Here is a 17,944-nt window from a genome sequence, read left to right as displayed (position 1 = left end):
TTTAGTGTTATAGGACACATTGGAGAAGACAGGAGCATTTGTCTTCTTTCATAGTGGGACTGTTTGAGATGCTCTAAAATAGGGTCAAATACCTTAGATGTAGAAGGGCCTGTTAGACTGAGTTCTGATTTTTCCCCAATTAGGGATGGAACAAAATTTCTTGGTATTTTTCTTCTACGTGCACCCGACTGTGAGAAAAGGAATTAATGGGGGAAATTATTTTTTGTTTTGTTTTCTGTTCTGCTTTTGGGTGGGGAGGCTTTTTTAACATGTCCCATAATAATGCCAGAACGACTCTTGATGATAACCAAGTTTTTGTGATGCCCACATTGCTCTTATCAGTTGTAGTGAGCCTGCAGTTTTGCTTCTTACTTCTCATAGCATCTGAGGATGTCCATTATTCACTTCCGTTGTGCCTTGGCATAATAAAGCTGATGCTTCTCTGTACAGTAGCTTTCATGCCCAGGAAATATTTCATCAGAAGGGTCATTTTTGATTATCATAAGTAGGGTTAACATTTTTGTCTCTGTGACCCGACATTTTAATTTAACTAACATTTTAGTTTAGGCTAATGGCATACTGAGTTACATTAGTAGGAGTGTTGCCGTCACATCAAGGGCACTGTGAGGCACTGGTGAGGTAACATCTGGAGTACTGTGTCCAGTTTTGGGTTCCCTACTTTCTAAAGGATATAGACAAATTGGAGAGTTCAGCAGAGGGCAGTGAAAATGGTTCAGGGGCTGGGGCACATGACTTTTGATGAGAAGCTGAAGGAACTGGGCTTATTTAGTCTGCAGATGAGAAGACTTGGAGGAGATTTAGTAGCAGCCTTCAACTACCTGAAAATGGTTGCAAAGAGGATGGAGTTGGACTGTTCTTAGTGGTGGGAGATGACAGAACAAGGAGCAGTGGGCTTAAGTTTGCAAGCACCTACTTTGGACTCATTCAGAAATGTTTGGATGCTTATCTTGCTGGGATCATTTGACCCCAGCAGACTTCCAGCCTATGGCAGGGGGGCCGGACTCGGTGATCTCGTGAGGTCCCTTCCAGCCCCTAATGTCTATGACATCTATGAAATCTGTAAGTTGCAGCAAGGGAAGTTTAGGTTAGATATCAGGGAAAACTCCTTCACAAAGAGGGTAGTAAAGCACTGAAACAGGTTATCCAGAGAGGTTGTGGACTCTCCATCCTTAGAGGTTTTTAAGACTGGCTAGACAAAGCCTTGGCTGGGATGATCTAGTTGGGGATGGTCCTGCTTTGAGCAGGGGGTTGGACTAAATGGCCTCCTGAGGTCTTTTTCAACCCTAATTTTCTGATTTCTATTATATGACTTACTTTTTCTCATTCAGTACTTTTTTTTTTCTCTTGTTCAGAAAATAGTATGTTTCGTGTATGATCTGAAGATGCTATAGTGTTTGAGTACAAGTTGTAGGGAGCTTCGAGAATCTGTAATGGAAGGCAGCATGGAATTGTATAAGATTTTTATTAATAATTTCAGTAGGAGTTACAGCCATGAGCCTGAAGAGCTTTTCACAAATGGTATATGCAGTAGAGATGGAAGAAAAGTTAAATGCAAGTAATTTGAGAAATAGCTGATCAAGCTATAGAAGTTGCACCTAATCCTAGAGCAGATACTGTAGTGGCACATGAGTCTGAAGCCAAGCTCAGTGTACTATAAAGCAGTTGTGTCTATATAGTAATCCCGATTCCTTGTTCCTTAGACTTGTCTTCCTGCTTTCCAGCTAAAAGCACTGAGGCAGGTCCAAAGTGCGAAGGCAGTACATGTTCCTCTGGCAGATCTTTCAGTGGTGTCTGTTCTAGCAACTACTGTTCCATCTCCAGGAGTAGCAACACTCCCTTCTCCTCCTGAGATCTCTTCTGCTGAAATTAATGATCTTCTTAGGGAGCCACAGAAAGCACCAGGTAAGAGAAATCTCCCTTGGAAGCAGTCTTTTTCAAAATGAATTCACCTTCCAAACTTTAACATGACTTTGGAACCAACTTGGACAGTTGTACATTTTAAGCATAATGTTACTAAATGTATAGATAGCTTTCTTTGGACTTGTTTCCTGCTTTTTCAGACTATTACTCTGGGAAGGACCTATTTTGCAAAATATGTTTGATCTCAACATAACTGTATGTGTGTTATAAATATTTGGGAAAATAGTAATAGATGTTATTGTCTTCCAATTTATATTTATAAATTTTATTCTGATGTTTTTATGATGGCAGGGATGGCTTTGTTCACTACTGGAAGTAGATTTACCAAATCCAGATTGAAACTACATTTTACATCACTAATTTTTGTTTAGATTAAAAGGTAATGTGAACAGCTGGACATTTTAATTATATGTTTAGAAGACTGGGAATTTTTGTTGCATGTTGTTTTGCTGCTGTCTTGCAGAAGCCCAGATAGCGGATGGAGAGGTCCAACAGTGTCTAAACTATACACATCAAGCGGCTGAGCAACAAAGCGCCATCCATTCCCAGATTGCTCAAGGAGAACCTATTGTGTAGCGCAGGTAAATGGCCTTCTTTGCTGTATTTTGGACAGATGTTCTTTAGAGAGATGGGCGATGCAGCAAACTTGTTCATTGGCATCGCATCGGATCAAGCGTCATAAAGTCGAAACTGATGTCAAAGTCGAAACACAGTGTCAATTAATAAGCCTAAGTGCTGTTCATTGCAACTCAAAACATCTTAAGTCGAGGACTGCCTGTTAATAAAAACAGGATATAAGGGCCATTATCAAGTAGCCAACAGGCAGGAGAGATGCAGTAAAAACCTGACAACTGAAGAACAAGCTTGTTCTGGAGATTAATAAATCTCGGGTAGAACGAAGCATGAAGTCATGTCTTTGTTAAATCCTTGGTACTTAGTGTCTAATAAGCTGATGAATTTGTTCCCATGCCTGTCTTTCAAAGATTCATAGATTCATAGTTTTCTGAAATTCTTGGATAACTGGTACCCTATGAATGCAAAATATTATAGTCCTTAATTCAGAGACATCACCTCATGCCTATGTCTTAATGCCAAACTGAGGTACAGAGAAGTTGAGCAACTTTCTCAAATGACCCAGTAATTGGGATCAGGTCCTGAGAATAATACTGTCTGTTTCTCTTAACCTAGGGTGCAGGTCTGGAACATTCAGACAGTGTCTGTGTTTTTTCTGGGGTGCCTGCCATCTGTTCTCGTTTTTGTTCAAATGGTCAATCGCAGAATTTACAACTGGCTAGTAACCTCTTCTAAAATTTAGGTTCAGCTTTGGCCACACAATAGCCCAGTCAGCAGATGCTGATGAGCAGGCTCGTGAGACTTCTGCAGCAGTGGCTCCATCTCAAGTGATCCTGCTGAAGTTAGTACAGAAGCAAGTTCTGCTAACAATATGCTTTCAATCACAGACCCAGGTGTGTGGCGTCCAGCAAATCTGAAGACAAAAATCAGCAACTAAAAGTTGATATGAGGATCCCTACATTGAGACTGAGATGAATGCATCTGTGAAAACATTATTAAACTACTGTTTAAATTAAATTAAACTTGAGTAGAGAGGTACAAGGTCGTATGTGTGTGTTCAACTAGGACAATGATGGCCGCACGCCGTGCACCGTTTGCCACGTACGTTAAGCATGAGTACTTCTTTTCTAAGGGCAACCTTAAAACCTAATGAGATCACTGCTGTAAAATACACTCCAACTTTGGAAAGATATTAATGGAAATTTTAATGAGAAAAGGGGTAGTGAAAAGGAAAGGTACTCTGCCCTGAAAGGTAATGACCATTCTGTGGTGTTGTATCCTCAGCATTAAAGAGTGACAAAAGCTGAACAACTTGTTCATTCTGGTGCTGGGCTGTTGTTGCCATGGCGATGCCTGACAATAGCCTGTTAACCCTTTCAGTAGGACTGCCTTTCCTCAACACATCTACAACCCAAAACCCATTGGTGACGTGTAAGGGGGAGCACGGGCACCCCCTGAGCATGGCGGTGCCCTCCCTGCAAAAAAAGTGCTGTTACCACTGCCAGCGGCATCTGTGTGCAGTTGCCACCTCCCTCCCCCTGCCACTGACACCACTGTGACCACCTGCAGGAACTCCCCGCTTGCCACCACCATGTTCCTGCGACTGACAGTGGTGCTGCCGCTGCCTGTGGGAGCTCGCTGTGCCCCCCAGCCTCCAGGAGCATGCAGCATTCATGCCAAAACCCAGTTTCCTTTGTGGAGTGACTGGGATGGGGCAGTTGGCATGCTCTGGAGCAGACAGCAGCAAAATGAAAACAACAGCTGTGCCCCCCTTGCTTTTTTTGGAGTGTTGCTTGAAATAACCCTGTGCCCCTAAAGCAGGAGGGCTGGAAGTGACAATAAAGTGGCCTGTTTTCATCAAGGCAATCAGGACCCATAGTAGAGATAATATCTTTTATTCGACCAACAAGATTTTTTGCAAAAAAATAAAATAAATAAAAGTTCTTTCATGGAAATAATTTTTTTGGTAAAAATCTTGTTGCTCGAATAAAAGATCTCTGTATTAACAAGATTTTTGCAAAAATAATTTGAGAGAGATTTTTTTTGCAAAAGTATTGTGAGTAGTGTTGATCTATTGGACCACCAAGAAACTTTTTTCATTAAAGAATTTTTTTTGGCAAAAGTCTGGTTGGTCTAATAAAAGAGATCATCTGTACTACGAGTCCTGATTTGCCGTTTCCTCTAGCCCCTGTCTACAGCAACGCTGCTTTTCCTGTGCTGGGTAGGACTCCCGCCGTCCCAGCGAGCGATCAAGCTCCTGCCCTCCCGCGGCAGGCCTGGCCTAGCAGGCAGCGCATGCGCAGTACCAACCCCACGCTTCCCTATTCGCTCTACCGCCCCGCGCTCGACGCAGGCGCACTGCTGACCCTCCCCCTGCCCCGCTAGTACGCAGGCGCGGGCTGAGCCGGTGGGGGAGCAGAGTGGCCTTCGCGATTTGGCCCCTGCCGGCGGCTGTAGCGGACGCTGCGCTCCTCCCCCGGTCGCGCCGCAGCTTCCTGTGAGGAGCGAATGGAAAGTCCGGCCCGGGGCTGCGGTGAGTGGGGTCGGGCCGGGCCGGGCCGCACCGCACCGGGCGGAGCGGGGCGGGCAAGGGGCCGTCCTGAGGCGGCGGGGGCTGGTCGGGCCCTTCCCGCAGCGGGGTCTGGGGAGAGCGGGTTAGCGGCCTCCGCATCTGCCGGCCCGCGCGCCCCTCCCCTCCCCTTGCCGCGGCGCGGCACGGGGGTCGCGGTCCCAGCGGAGAAGTTGCCCTCTCACGAAACAAAAAGGCGGCGGGCCCCGCGGGGACCGTCCTGCCTGTAGCGGGAGCCGGAGTTAGATGCGGTCGCTAAATGCGGGTCTCTCCCCCGGGCTGGGCTAGATTGTCACTTCCCGAGCCTGAAGTGACCGACTCCTCTCCCGTGGCGCGGGCCCCTCTGCGGCTGCCAGTCCCCTGGCGCAGGCGGGCACTTGGGAGCGGAGCCCGAGCCTAAGCCTCTCCCGCAACGGTTGCAGGAATCGTCGGAAGTGTCTTTCTTTTAACGTGACACGCGTGTTGTTTTCTCACCGAACTGTCCTGGTGGCATCCTTTTTTTTTCCACCATGGCTCTCTGCCTGGGTGGGTATGGGTCAGGGAAACAAGTATTAGATATGAGCGGCATTGCTGAAATGTGACACAAGTTTGGATATGTCCACAAAAGCTTAAAAGTATCCACAAACAGGCACTTGATCCGCAGACATTTGACATCATCCACAAACGGACGCTTGGTCCACAGACATTTGACATCATCCAGGATGGATAGGGTCCATTTGTGGATGTGCGTAGGTGCAGCAGGGAGGGAGTCTTTGGTTTCTTCCAAGTTTAATCAGGAGAAGAAACGTTTTACCCTGTAGGTTGTTCAGCAGTGTTTTGTGGCCTGCCCAGGCCTAGAAGACATTTGAATAATACATTCGTGGTGTTTCTGTAATTTGAATAATTGCCTGAAGGGTTATTTGTAGAGAGGTAGGCAGGTTGGTCTGAAGTCAGGTTGAAGGGAGAGTGAAGTTGCGTAAGCTTTTATAAGCAGCAGCTCACTTTGTCAGTGGGGATTGTAGTGAATTAAAGGCAGAGCGATGATAAGTCCCTACTCATGTTTTGACCAGTTGTCACAAAACATGCAATTTTGGTTGGCTAAACTTGTGCTGTTTTGTGTTTCTTTAGAATTGACTTGGAAAAACTAAAAGGTGATCATGCACCATGGCAGCGGTCCCCAGAATGCTCAGCGCCAGCTCCAGAGGTCCAGGTCCTTCACAGGCAGTGAGGGAGAAGAGCAGCAGACAAACCTACCCCAGTCACCTGCAGCTTCATTCGCTCCTTCCGCCAGCCCGTCCGCGCCACAGTCCCCCAGTTACCAGATACAGCAGTTTATCATGAGCAGAAGCCCGGTGGCTGGGCAGAATGTAAACATCACGCTGCAGAACGTTGGACCTGTGGCTTCAGGAAACCAGCAGATCACGCTAACGCCCTTGCCGATCCCGAATCCGACATCACCAAGTTTTCAGTTCAGCCCTCAGACGAGGAGGTTTGACCATGGGTCTCCATCGTACATTCAAGTTACTTCACCATTGCCCCAGCAGGTCCAGTCTCAAAGTCCTACTCAGCCCAGCCCTGTGCCGGTGCAGTCGATACCAAACGTTCGGGCAGGCACGCCTGGTCCTGGCTTGGGTATGTGCAGCCAAAGTCCTACGAGAGGGTTTGTAGATGCCAGTGTCCTAGTGAGACAGATCAGTCTGAGCCCATCAAATGGTGGACACTTTGTGTATCAAGAAGGATCAGGGATTGCACAGATCGCTCAAGGAACTACAGCACAAGTGCAGCTTCCCTCTTCTGGAGCACCAGCTACAGTAAGAGAACGCAGGCTTTCACAGCCTCATTCACAGACCGGTGGCACCATTCACCATCTTGGACCTCAGAGTCCTGTAGCTAGTGGAGCAAATATGCAGCCTCTCACCAGTCCAGGTCATATTACAACTACTAGCCTGCCACCACAGATCAGCAACATTATCCAAGGGCAGCTCATGCAACAGCAGCAGCAAGTGCTTCAAGGGCAGCAGTTGAGCCGACCCATAGGATACGACAGGACTTCTGGTGGATTAATAGCAGGAGTTGGAGGATCGCCTGCTTTTGGAATAACATCACCACCCCCTCCCACAAGTCCGTCCCGTGCCACTGTACCACAGAGTCTCTCTAATCTTCCTCTGACTCCTTCAGTAAATACAGCAGTGAAAAAACAACCTAAAAAATTGGAGGAGATTCCTCCTGCCAACCAAGAGACTGCTCAGATGAGAAAGCAGTGTTTGGACCATCACCACAAGCAGATGGAGGTTCTGAAGGAGGCTTTTAAGGAATATTTGATTGAATTATTTTTTTTGCAACATCTGCAAGGGAATATGATGGACTTCTTAGCTTTTAAAAAGAAACATTGTGTACCATTGCAAGCGTACCTGAGGCAGAATGACTTGGATCTAGAGGAAGAGGAGGAAGAGGAACAATCTGAAGTCATCAACGATGAGGTAAGAAGTCTGTTGGTTAATGATTATGAATAAAGCACTAAATTAAATTGTGGGTTTTGGATACCAAAGTATTAGATTGTCTTAGCAATACATAAGATTTTATTTCTGACTGAGGAAGGTATAGTAGACTTTTAAAAATGAAGTTTCTTAAGAGAATTGTAGTTTTGCTGGATGGAAATTTGAACTGCAGGTTGGTTTGAGCATGCAATCAGAAGCATGTTTTTTATGAACAGAGGAAACTATAGAGGGGAAAAGAGTTCTCACTGACTGTGTTTGTGTCAGTATTTATGTCCCATACACAAAATGGTTAAGCTCTCTCTGAACCCAAAGAAACTTAGAATAGTTGCTGAACATGTGTTAACTTCTAAAATGATTTCATATTATCTATAATATCTATAAGCAGAAAAAGGAGAAAAAGCCCTCCATAAGATTAGAATCTGCCTTACCTTGGAACTTGGCTTTTGTGAATATAATTTGGACCCATACAATAATTCTGTAAAATACTTGTGTTATATTAATCAACATTAAAAGTAATTTAATAACTGTTGAAGTGTTTTAGGTGGTGTCCCGTGAAATGTATTTGAAACACAGTATAATATACTAATTTACTGTGGGTGCCATAGACCCTCACCTGTGCCTTTATTGCAGTTCAGATGCTAAAAAATGCATAGTCTGAATACAGATTCAATATTGTTCTTTTTTAAATTTCTGGAATGTGACTTCGCTGTGTCTTGATGGTAAATGTTTTGAACTAAGCTTGCCAGAAATGGGCCGTGCACAATTTTCCTTGCACAGTTGTACCAGTGCATATTAACCTTGACTTGTAGCATCCCTGCTTTCCATTTTGCATGGCCTGAGCAGTGTCTGTTTGGAGCAGAGCTTGTCACTTGTGTGGCACATGGATATGATTTCATTATTGGAACAACTTGGAACTCACAAATCACTATTTAAATATATCATGTATGCATGGCTTATGGTATGTTAAAAAATCTGTTTTATAAAGAGACTTGGTTTTTGTTTCAAATTTCTCTTGTAAACCAGTGTCTCCCGTGCAAGCTGATCAGTCCTTTAAGTGCAAGATCATTAATGGATAGCTCTTTGGTTTGAATTTGTAGATGGGTTAAAAATTGTAACCTGATGTCTAGCATTTGAAGTCTAACCTCTTCGTTGTCTTTTGAGTAATAGTTTACATGGGAGAGGGAATGCAGTGCAGACTATAATGGTTATTAAGCATGTTGAAGGTAGCTGAAATGAACAGAACCTGAACTCTGTACTGTTTCATGGGCAGATGCTCCACTGTTGTAAGTTATCCTAGATCAGTGATTCTCAACCAGGCTGCTGGGTTACCTTGGGGTGTCTTGAGATGCTTTCAAGGTTGCCACTCAATGTTAACATAATTAGGTGTGCAAACATGATTCACACAATAAACCCAGAGATTTCAAATAGGAATCCTTAGTGTAAAAAACATTCTGACCTATTCTGCTTTTTGAGTTCTTTGTAACAGAAGAATTGCTCTAGTATTTTTTTGTAGTCAAAAATGAGTAAAAATTAAGAGTTGGTGTTTTCTGATTTCTCCCTTCAATTAAAAAAAAAAAAAAAAAAGGTTGAGAAACACTGTCCTAGACCCACTGAAGTTGGGGCACTATGGCAGTATCTTGGTTTAAAGACCTGCTTCTCCTGATTCCAGATCTTTTAAGATTCCAAGTTTACCTTTTTTTTAGCTTTAAGGCACAGTTTAAACTACGCAGAGAGGTTCTAAGTGTTTTTTTCTCTCCTTATAAAGTATTTTAATGCATAATCTAATTGCTTGTGAAAGTTGCTTATCATGTTTAACTGTCGGAAGATTTTGCATCCTGTGCCACTGAAGTGGTTTTGAATACTTTTTAAATTAAGATGACTTTTGGAAATGAAGGCACCTTTTGAGTATGTTCTTTCTTTGTATTTTTGTCTTCCTCTCTTTTATTTCCCCCACCTCTTTATCACCTCCTGCTAAAGCAATGCACCTCATCCCTTGCCTAGAAAGGCTGATCACCCTGGGGATTAATAGGGGAGAGAGAGTGGTGGCTATGCTCATTGCTTAAATAAATGTTGGGGCTCTCTTAAGTTCAGACCGTCTGTCATGCTATTTTGTTGTCCATCAGGAACTGAGAGTGTTAAATTTAACTCACGCTTTAGCTGAAACTGGATTTAAAACAAGGTTTCCAGTGGTGAGAGTTCACTAAGGATATTTTTCCCTCACTCTGTTCTGCTATTAAAAGTGAAACAGAACTTGTTAAATTGCCTGTGTTCAAACCAAACTGCACTGATGGTCATTTCGTTATAATCCCCTCTTCAGTGAGGTGCCGTCAGTACAATGCAAAATGATTGTGTTGATCAGTTTTAAGAACTTTTTAAAAGAAAATGATTCTCCCTTTTTTTTCCCAAAATATTTTCTCTCAGGTAAAGGTTGTGACAGGAAAGGATGGGCAGACTGGTACTCCTGTTGCTATAGCAACCCAGCTTCCTCCAAATGTTTCTGCTGCTTTTTCATCCCAGCAGCAACCATTTCAGGTACTTTTCAATGGTTCTAAAATGTAGTGTCATCCCAGATTTTTTTTCTTCATTCAGATTTTCTATTTCTTAGCTGAATTAGTATTTTCCCCAAGAGCCCATCCCTTTTACTTAAAACAAAACAATAGCAAAAACTAAATGCCCCCCTCCCCTGAACAAACAAAAACTTTAACATCTTAAAATGTGCAGCATTTATGGAGTACTGAGGAAGTTTAATCTTTGTCTTAAAGTTGCTGGCTTATTTCATTAACTTTCAGCTTGAATGTTTTTCACTTCGGTTTGTATGTCTTTTGTTTCTCTAATGCATTTAGTTCATTTGTGCATTCTGCATAGTAGTAGTTTGGATTCCTTTGTCTGTGGCATTGTAATTGTGGATTTCTTCTAAATTTCTTTTTCTTTTTTCTTTATTCTTTGAAGGTTTTTGAAAATGGCTACAGAATGTATTGGATTTGCCTTCCTTGCAGTATTTTTCTATAATTCAGTTGCCTATCGGAATACTTTAAATGGATCATCATAAACTTTACAACTCCTATAAAATCTTACCCCAACTTTTATGAGATTTTTTTCATAAGTGCTGGCAAAAAGAAACAGAAGTGCTTATCCCCCTTGTATGGTTCCCATGTCAGACAGATGCTCTGATTTCTTTTGTGTGGGGGAGCATTGAAGAACATATTTAAAAACAATGAATGCTGTAAAGATAAACTGATTACTATTTATATGGGCAAAGGGGATGCATTTGTAATGTGCAGTCTAGTGTTTGTGTCGAACACTGCCCCTCCACTAAGTATTTCAGGCTTGTTTAACTTTGGGGCTGTTTTATCATTTTATGACTAGCTAACAAAGCATAATGAGTCCAAATTCTGTAGCTAAAATATTCATCATAAGCTCAGGAGATACTTACTTGATGGACTCCGTAACCTTTTCTACCCCAGCTTGTATAGCCCCCAGTTAGGTGTCATTGTGGTTCGGAGAAGGGGTTTAAAAGCAAGACAGAATTAACTATATCCACAATTAAAATGAACAATAAATTAAAAATAGGCCTTTAAAAATAACTTATTTGGTGAAGAGTTGTTTGTTCCCAATGCTTTTTGGTATGGCCAGTAACCGTAGGCTTTGGAAGTTTCTTCACATAATCAGAGCTCAGTGACACTTTAAAATGTATGAATTATGAAACAACATAACTGTTGACATTTTATAGTAATTGTGGCTGTCGCTGAGCTCCGTCCATAACAGTGAGACCATAGGTAGGAACCTAAGGTACCTGAAAGTGAAAGTGCTAAATGCACTTGGAAAATTTACAAAAACCTGGGAATAATGTAACTCTCAAGCTCTTAGCAGAAACCTTACATACCATCCCAGTCCTTACCTCTTCTCTTTGCTCGTATTTTGTCATTCAATATTAAGTACATAAGTACAGAGAAATGAAATTGTTAGTGGGGACATGTTGCGTAATAGCCTTATGACCCCAGAGTTTTTTCTTAAACTCAGTGAATATACAGTGACAATTTATTTTCTCTTGCCAGTGGCTGACAATTGCTCTTTCTATACATTCATAGCCTTTCTTCTCAGGAGCTTTCATTCTAAATTGAATTAAAATAATGCAGGTAACTTGGAAGTGTTCAAATACAGACATCAATAAAAACTTTAAACCAAATGGATGTGGAGCCTAAAGCTAGGCCACAGTGTCATCCATATTTGGAGAGAAAGTGATAAATAATAAAAGGGGGACTGGGGAACTTAAATTGGAATTTGAAGGAAACAGCTGCTCAGATCAGTGGTTAGGAAGACACTTACTGCAAACAGTACCTGAACTGGAGATGATCATCAATTTTTAAAGGAAATTTTATATTGTTCATTTAAACACATTATTTGGAATCATTCTGTCCTTCTCTAACTTTACAGTGCCTTGCAAAATGTTAAGTGTTTGAATTGAAACTTCTGTGTGCCTGCCCCCAGGTTATTTGTTTTTAAAGTTTCATTCAATTGAACATGGTCTGACATTTACTGAATATTACAATAATAAATTAAAAAAGGAAATAAGAGTAGTTAGACACTTTTTTTTTTGGTGAAACGAGCAGCCTTCCTTCTCTGTGGGCTCCATTGTGCTACATAAACATTCTTAAAACTGCAGTCACATCTTAAGGTTCTGTACAGAGAGCATTATGATGGGCATAAAGGTCAATGCTTAATTTAAGGGGCTGAATTTTCTTATTCCTAGTTATTGATTAGACTTGAGCATTGTGACGTTGAGCAGAATACATCCTACAGTACCAAGGCACAATGGGATGTGTTAGACCTAATTGTTTTACAGAAGTGTACTCTGAAATGGGGCACTGAAGTGGGGCACTTTGGTCTTGGCTTGCTAGTTTTTCAGTAACAGTTTAGGTGTAGAGTTGTATTAATTTTCTTACGATTTAGTTAAAGTGGCAAGACTTCTCAGGAGAGCTGGGTGGGGAAAAAGGGGGATTGCCTTAGCAAATGTTCCTTTGAGGAATTGCTGTTAACAGTATTGCTGTATTTAACTACACAAAAGGTGTTACATTGGAATACATATTTTGGAAAGCTCTTACTTTGCAGTAAAAGCCACTATCACAAGCAGTTTGACTATAGAGAACATCAGAATGGTAAATGAGTTCATTTTCATGGCCTTCTATAATTTTATTTTTTAAATAGAAGCTGTTTAGAGCTGTGTTTAGGTCAACATCACTGATTTCATATTTAGTCTCATAATAAAGTACTTGCTGGAGCATTGTGGCTAATAGTTGGGGAAACCCTGAAAAATCTAACATGGAAATTTGCACAAATGAGGTCTGTCCCCACAGATACTCCTGTGCTTCAATAAATTCTCACCAGTAGTGCTGTGCAGTAGCTGAGACCCAAAGAGCATGCAAATAATCACAGCTTTCTCTACTTCAAAATCTCAGTATCCAGTTCTGCTGTATAATTCTCAAATTTGACGAGGATTTGCCTTGACTATAGTATCTGCTGTTTATGACAGTATTAGATAGAAAAATACCGAAGGAAAAGTTTGGGCATTGATTTGATAAAGGCTCTAACCCTTGCCAAATTTAAGCAAAAGTTTTCTGATGGAGATGACTACCTTGCTGAATGAGAGCCATAGTGGTTTCATGCTCCAGAATGCCCTTCTGGCTCTGGTGTTTTATAATCACAATGATGTCTGGGCTCCCGAGGAAAAAGGAAAGGTTCTGACATGTCTGTGCATGTGCAGTGATTTTCAAGAATGACCGTGATTCACAATCCAGAATTGATAACTGTACTTCTTGACATCTGTTTCACCAGCTGTGCTATTACCTTCTAGCACAGTACTTCCCAAACTTTTCCCTAGCATGACCCCATTTATGGTCCCATTTCCTCAGCATGGCCCCTCACTCCCAACTTATAGCCCTCCCACTCTTGCAACCCCATCTGCTGATGCTGCAACCCCATTTGGGGTCGCGACCCACTGTTTGGGAACCACTGTTCTAGCAGTCAGCTGCAAGCCTCAATAAAACAAATGCAAGAACAGGTGGCAGGGAAATGGACCTATTATTTGCATCTTCTTTAAGCGCATTTATTCCATATTTTGGCCTTGAGCAGTTTTTCTGGCCAAGTGGAAAAGCTAGGTCACTATGGCTTCGTTCTGAGGCATGCTGAGCACCAGAGCTTATTGAAGTCCAGAGTGTTGTTGGTGGGTACCAGCAAGTCAGCTTATTTGTCTTCAGAACGGCAGTTAATTTTATTCAGCCATTTCTCAAATATTTGACATCCAGACTGGAAATTAGGCCTTCCTAATGCTGAAAGCTTTCACAACTAAAATGTCTTTACCATCTTGCTCTGACTGATATAATTACTGCTCTCTCCCAATCTAGCTGCCTTCTATTTAAGCCTTTAGTGAAGGCAAAATTTTCCATTTTTGGCATGCCAGCTTATTGCAGCACCTGTGTAATGTATCTCTGTACAGTTATGATTTCATTGCAGAACTAAGAAGATGGTGTCATTGGGCTTAGAGGGGAGAGTCTCTCATAAATGGAATTTTTTTAATAGACAAGCACAGAAAAATAAGCCAAGTATATTTCCCCCCTGCCCCGCCCCGTTTCCTTAGTATTGCATCTCATAAAATATATCCCACACATCATAGTTAATGAAGTGATACTGGGAAGCTGAAGGGTCTCAGGGTTATGCCATGTAACTCTGCTATAGGGGCTTTTGAAAACTGTCAGTACATATGGCTGACACTTTTTTGAATGCTATGGTCAGTTTGAAGAACTAATTGTACAGATAGATGTTCTTTGTTTTCAAAATAATTTATCTGTTGCTAGTGATTGAAGATGTAACTTTAATTTTTGTGGTTTGTTTTTTTTTCCTCAATAGCAAACACATACAGGAACTCCAGTAACGGGGACTGTGAATACCATAGAAATTGAAGCTTTTAAGAGACAGCAGGCCCTTGCTCCAGCAGGTATGTTCCTCTTAAACAGAACTCCGTTTTACTAGCAAACTATTAATAGAAAGACCACAACTGCATACCCCGTGAAACAGAGTTTTTGTCAGTTGCCAGATACTTTGGCCTGTCTGTTGTGAGGGGGCTGTATGCATTGTAGCCCACTTGCAACAAGTAGGATTGGATCTGGCAAGCATGAAAATATTTACCAGGTGCGTTACTTGGACTGAGGAAAGTAAACTTCAAGTTGGCCACCTTTAAGGGGACTTGGAGCATGTACTTCATCAATGCTACACATGCTTAGTATAGTTGTAGCTTTCTGAGCTGATGTTGAAATCATGTGTAGTAGATTTGCTTTGTAAACTGAACCCATTCCATTATACCCTGCCATAAATGGAATTTGAATATCACAGATTCGTCTAAGAGACCACGAATTGAAGTGGGCCGTCATGGGATGGTTTTTCAGCATCCAGGTGTGGCTTCGGGAGTTCCTCTTCAACAGCTAATGCCAACGGCACAAGGTACTGTGTCACCACATGCCAATTGCAAATTAATTTAACAAGGAGATGTTAGTGATGGAACTAGAAACTTGGGCTCTTGGCCTTCTGAGATCCTAGTTCCACCACAGACTTCTCCCTGTAAATTAATACTTGGTATGCAATGCCTGGATTGTTTAAGGAGCTGAGTGACGGGCTCCAGAGGTGCATGTGGGCATGGAAATACGTCACAGGTACTGATGCAAATTGTTAGTCCAGGAGTTCTGAATCTAATCCGCAGGTCTGTAATAATAAATAAATAAAGGAGGAGATCTCCCAGTTTGAAGCATCCATGACAAAAAAATTTTTTTCCTTCATTAAAGGTGCCAGTTCACTAACAGTCCTTCTTGGTACACATGTGTTAGTGTGCAGCATTCTCAGTGAATATCAGTCAACATATGTTAGGACTTAGTGGTGCCGATATTTTACCATTCTCTCCATTTAACTCATTACTGCATAAAAATGTAGGAAATTCAGAGGGTAATTTAATAGCAGTAACATATTATTTGTAGTAGTGCTGCTCACAAATTTAGTTGTATTCCTGTGCATGATGGATTGTACTGTTCATTGTGATGGTGACTTATTTTTGTCATTGTGATGTGATATTTTTCAAAGTGATGATGTCTTGTGGCACAGTAAGTAACGAGTCAGAATTCACATGCTGTTAAATTAGCATGGAGCATTAGCCCATGAAATTAATTCCTGTGGGATCTCCTCTTGCTTTGCAGGTGGAATGCCTCCCACTCCTCAAGCTGTACAGCTCACTGGACAGAAACAAAGTCAGCAGCAGTATGACCCATCCAAAGGCCCTCCTGTGCAGAATGCCGCAAGTTTACACACTCCTCCGCCTCAGCTGCCGGGGAGGCTGCAACCTGCTAACGTCCCTATTACATCTCTCCCAGCTGCATTGCAGCTTCCACAGCAGCCACCACAGATTGTTGAATCTCCATCTCAGCCCCAGATTCAAGTGAAGATTCAGCCACAAAATGTACCCATCACTACTGCGCCTCATACCCAGGTCCCAGCACCACTTCAACAGCAGGTGCAGCCAGCCCTTCATGTACAAGGACAGCCACCGACACAGGCATCCCAGCTGCAAGCTACAGGACAGCAACAGGTACACGATGTTCAAAATGTCTGGATGTAAAATTTGCCTGGTGTGAAAATCTACCCCCAGTAGACTATAATGGCAATCTCTTCCTGCAGATAGCTGAAAGGCGTGAAATGGTTGCAGTGTAACTAGTGTTAACTAGGTTGCTTATCTAGATACACTTTATTGAATAAAAGAGTAAAATCCTGATTTGTGGTGAAAGTAGTCAACGGATCAAAGCTGAGCCAGCATTTGGCCAAGATAGTCTCCTGTAATGCACATTTACATAGTATGTGATGTTAAATGTCATTTGGTAGTCACTTAACAAGTACTTTTCTTGCACAGACTGTGACCCTGACTCGACCATCTGCAGATTCTGCCCAAAATTCCCAGCGTCTTACAGTAAATTCGCTGCCGCCTACCTCATCAATCGCACCAGCAACACTCTCAGGCACAGCACCACTTGCTACGTACCCAGTGCAAACAAACAGGACATCGTCAGCAACTAACAAGTCTCTGTCTCCAATTGCATCAAAACCTCCAGGCTTGGCAGTAGCTGCAGCACCTAAAACGCAGAGTCCAGCTCAGAATGCTGCAGTGTTACCACAAGACAGCTCTCAAGACAAGCTTGCTGAACAAGTAAAGCTGGTAAGAGTGTTTTCTTTTGGGAACATAAAAAGGTGCAGCAGGCAGAAAAGAGGGACTTTCCTACATGGACCTCTTGGTTCTTTGGGTGTGTGTGCGCATGTGTATGTATCCCCTCTTTGGGTATTTAATCCTTATTTTATATTTTATGGACTTCCAAGGAAGCTAAAAGCAAAACTGTTAATGGAAGCACTTGCTGTTGCCAAACACAATTTTTTTGGTATTGTCAACAGTCTGCTCACCAGTTGTGTTGCAGTGGGTGGCCAAATTACTTTTCTAGTAAATCTGAGCCATGCCTTTTTGAGTCTTTAATAGGACTTGTTATTCTTAAAAGCTAAATGTTTTGTGTAGTGTAGGTGTCTTATCCTCAATTACATTACTTTTTGCATAAGAAAAGCTCTTGATTTCAGTCAAAATATTTAGTTTAATTATAGTTTGCATAGGTTTTATAAGCTGATTGCTGTGCCCTTTTGTCAGCTTTTATGTGGCTAAACGGGAGTTTGTTAAATACAGCTTCACTTATTGTAATTCTGCTTATAACAGAATTGCCTTTAATCTGTTAATTTTACCACTGCAATACAATATCTAGGCTTGATTTGTTCCAGACTTGTCCCATGTTCTAGCGTTAAACTTTAAGATTTACCTGACATTTTCCACCCTTTGGTTTTTAAGGAAAATCAGATCCATCAACGAATAGCAGAGTTGAGGAAGGAGGGCTTATGGTCCTTGAGGCGATTGCCCAAACTCCAGGAGGCCCCACGACCCAAATCTCACTGGGATTATCTTCTGGAAGAAATGCAGTGGATGGCAACTGATTTTGCTCAAGAGAGAAAATGGAAGATGGCAACTGCTAAGAAGGTACTTTGTGTGACACTGCTGTTGAAACATATTTTCTATTTCTGGTAAAGTCCTTGTAGCAGATGTGAGGGGTTGACCAAAATGTGAAGCTCTGGGCTAATTCTTTAGGTCAAATGCTGAATTTCTGAAGTGTTGAGGACCTAACATCTGCTCCTGACTTCATAATGGTAGACATTGACTTCAGTAGAAAATGCTGGGTTCTCAGCATCCTGAAAATTCAAGGATATATTCAGGTGCCTCAAATACAGATTTAGGATACTGACTTGCAGCAGTTTTGGCAAT

The 17,944-nt window shown here is 42.1% G+C and overlaps 2 protein-coding genes across 30 annotated transcripts in view; both read left to right on the top strand.

The window, feature by feature from the left end:
• LOC149857767 (E1A-binding protein p400-like) overlaps positions 1 to 3,740 on the top strand; it is a 38,741-nt gene extending 35,001 nt beyond the window's left edge. For 4 of the 13 annotated variants that reach the window (XM_090063052.1, XM_090063050.1, XM_090063051.1 and 1 more), the window contains 3 exons: positions 1,722 to 1,923; positions 2,405 to 2,522; positions 3,257 to 3,736. In XM_090063052.1, coding sequence (XP_089919178.1) covers positions 1,722 to 1,923; positions 2,405 to 2,517 — 315 coding nt within the window. In that variant the 3' untranslated portion in view covers positions 2,518 to 2,522; positions 3,257 to 3,736. Of the gene's footprint in view, positions 1 to 1,721; positions 1,924 to 2,232; positions 2,321 to 2,404; positions 2,523 to 3,129 lie in introns of those variants that run through there. The other 9 variants (XM_090063043.1, XM_090063042.1, XM_090063044.1 and 6 more) reach the window with 8 other exon arrangements.
• Positions 3,741 to 4,907: 1,167 nt separating this feature from the next.
• The window catches only part of EP400 (E1A binding protein p400), a 62,567-nt gene continuing 49,530 nt past the window's right edge, over positions 4,908 to 17,944 (top strand). For 11 of the 17 annotated variants that reach the window (XM_090063793.1, XM_090063790.1, XM_090063781.1 and 8 more), the window contains exons 1-8: positions 4,908 to 5,047; positions 6,191 to 7,542; positions 9,982 to 10,092; positions 14,464 to 14,551; positions 14,947 to 15,054; positions 15,798 to 16,186; positions 16,505 to 16,807; positions 17,477 to 17,662. In XM_090063793.1, the coding sequence (XP_089919919.1) occupies positions 6,220 to 7,542; positions 9,982 to 10,092; positions 14,464 to 14,551; positions 14,947 to 15,054; positions 15,798 to 16,186; positions 16,505 to 16,807; positions 17,477 to 17,662 (2,508 nt within the window). In that variant the 5' untranslated portion in view covers positions 4,908 to 5,047; positions 6,191 to 6,219. Of the gene's footprint in view, positions 5,048 to 5,359; positions 5,609 to 6,190; positions 7,543 to 9,981; positions 10,093 to 14,463; positions 14,552 to 14,946; positions 15,055 to 15,797; positions 16,187 to 16,504; positions 16,808 to 17,476; positions 17,663 to 17,944 lie in introns of those variants that run through there. The other 6 variants (XM_090063792.1, XM_090063788.1, XM_090063794.1 and 3 more) reach the window with 4 other exon arrangements.

This window comes from Crocodylus siamensis, chromosome 9 (assembly GCF_052110815.1).
Source record: "Crocodylus siamensis isolate JL-2025a chromosome 9, ASM5211081v1, whole genome shotgun sequence".
In the NCBI taxonomy this organism is placed as follows: domain Eukaryota; kingdom Metazoa; phylum Chordata; order Crocodylia; family Crocodylidae; genus Crocodylus; species Crocodylus siamensis.
Note: the sequence above shows the minus strand (reverse complement) of the source record. Positions and strands in the feature narration are given on the sequence as shown.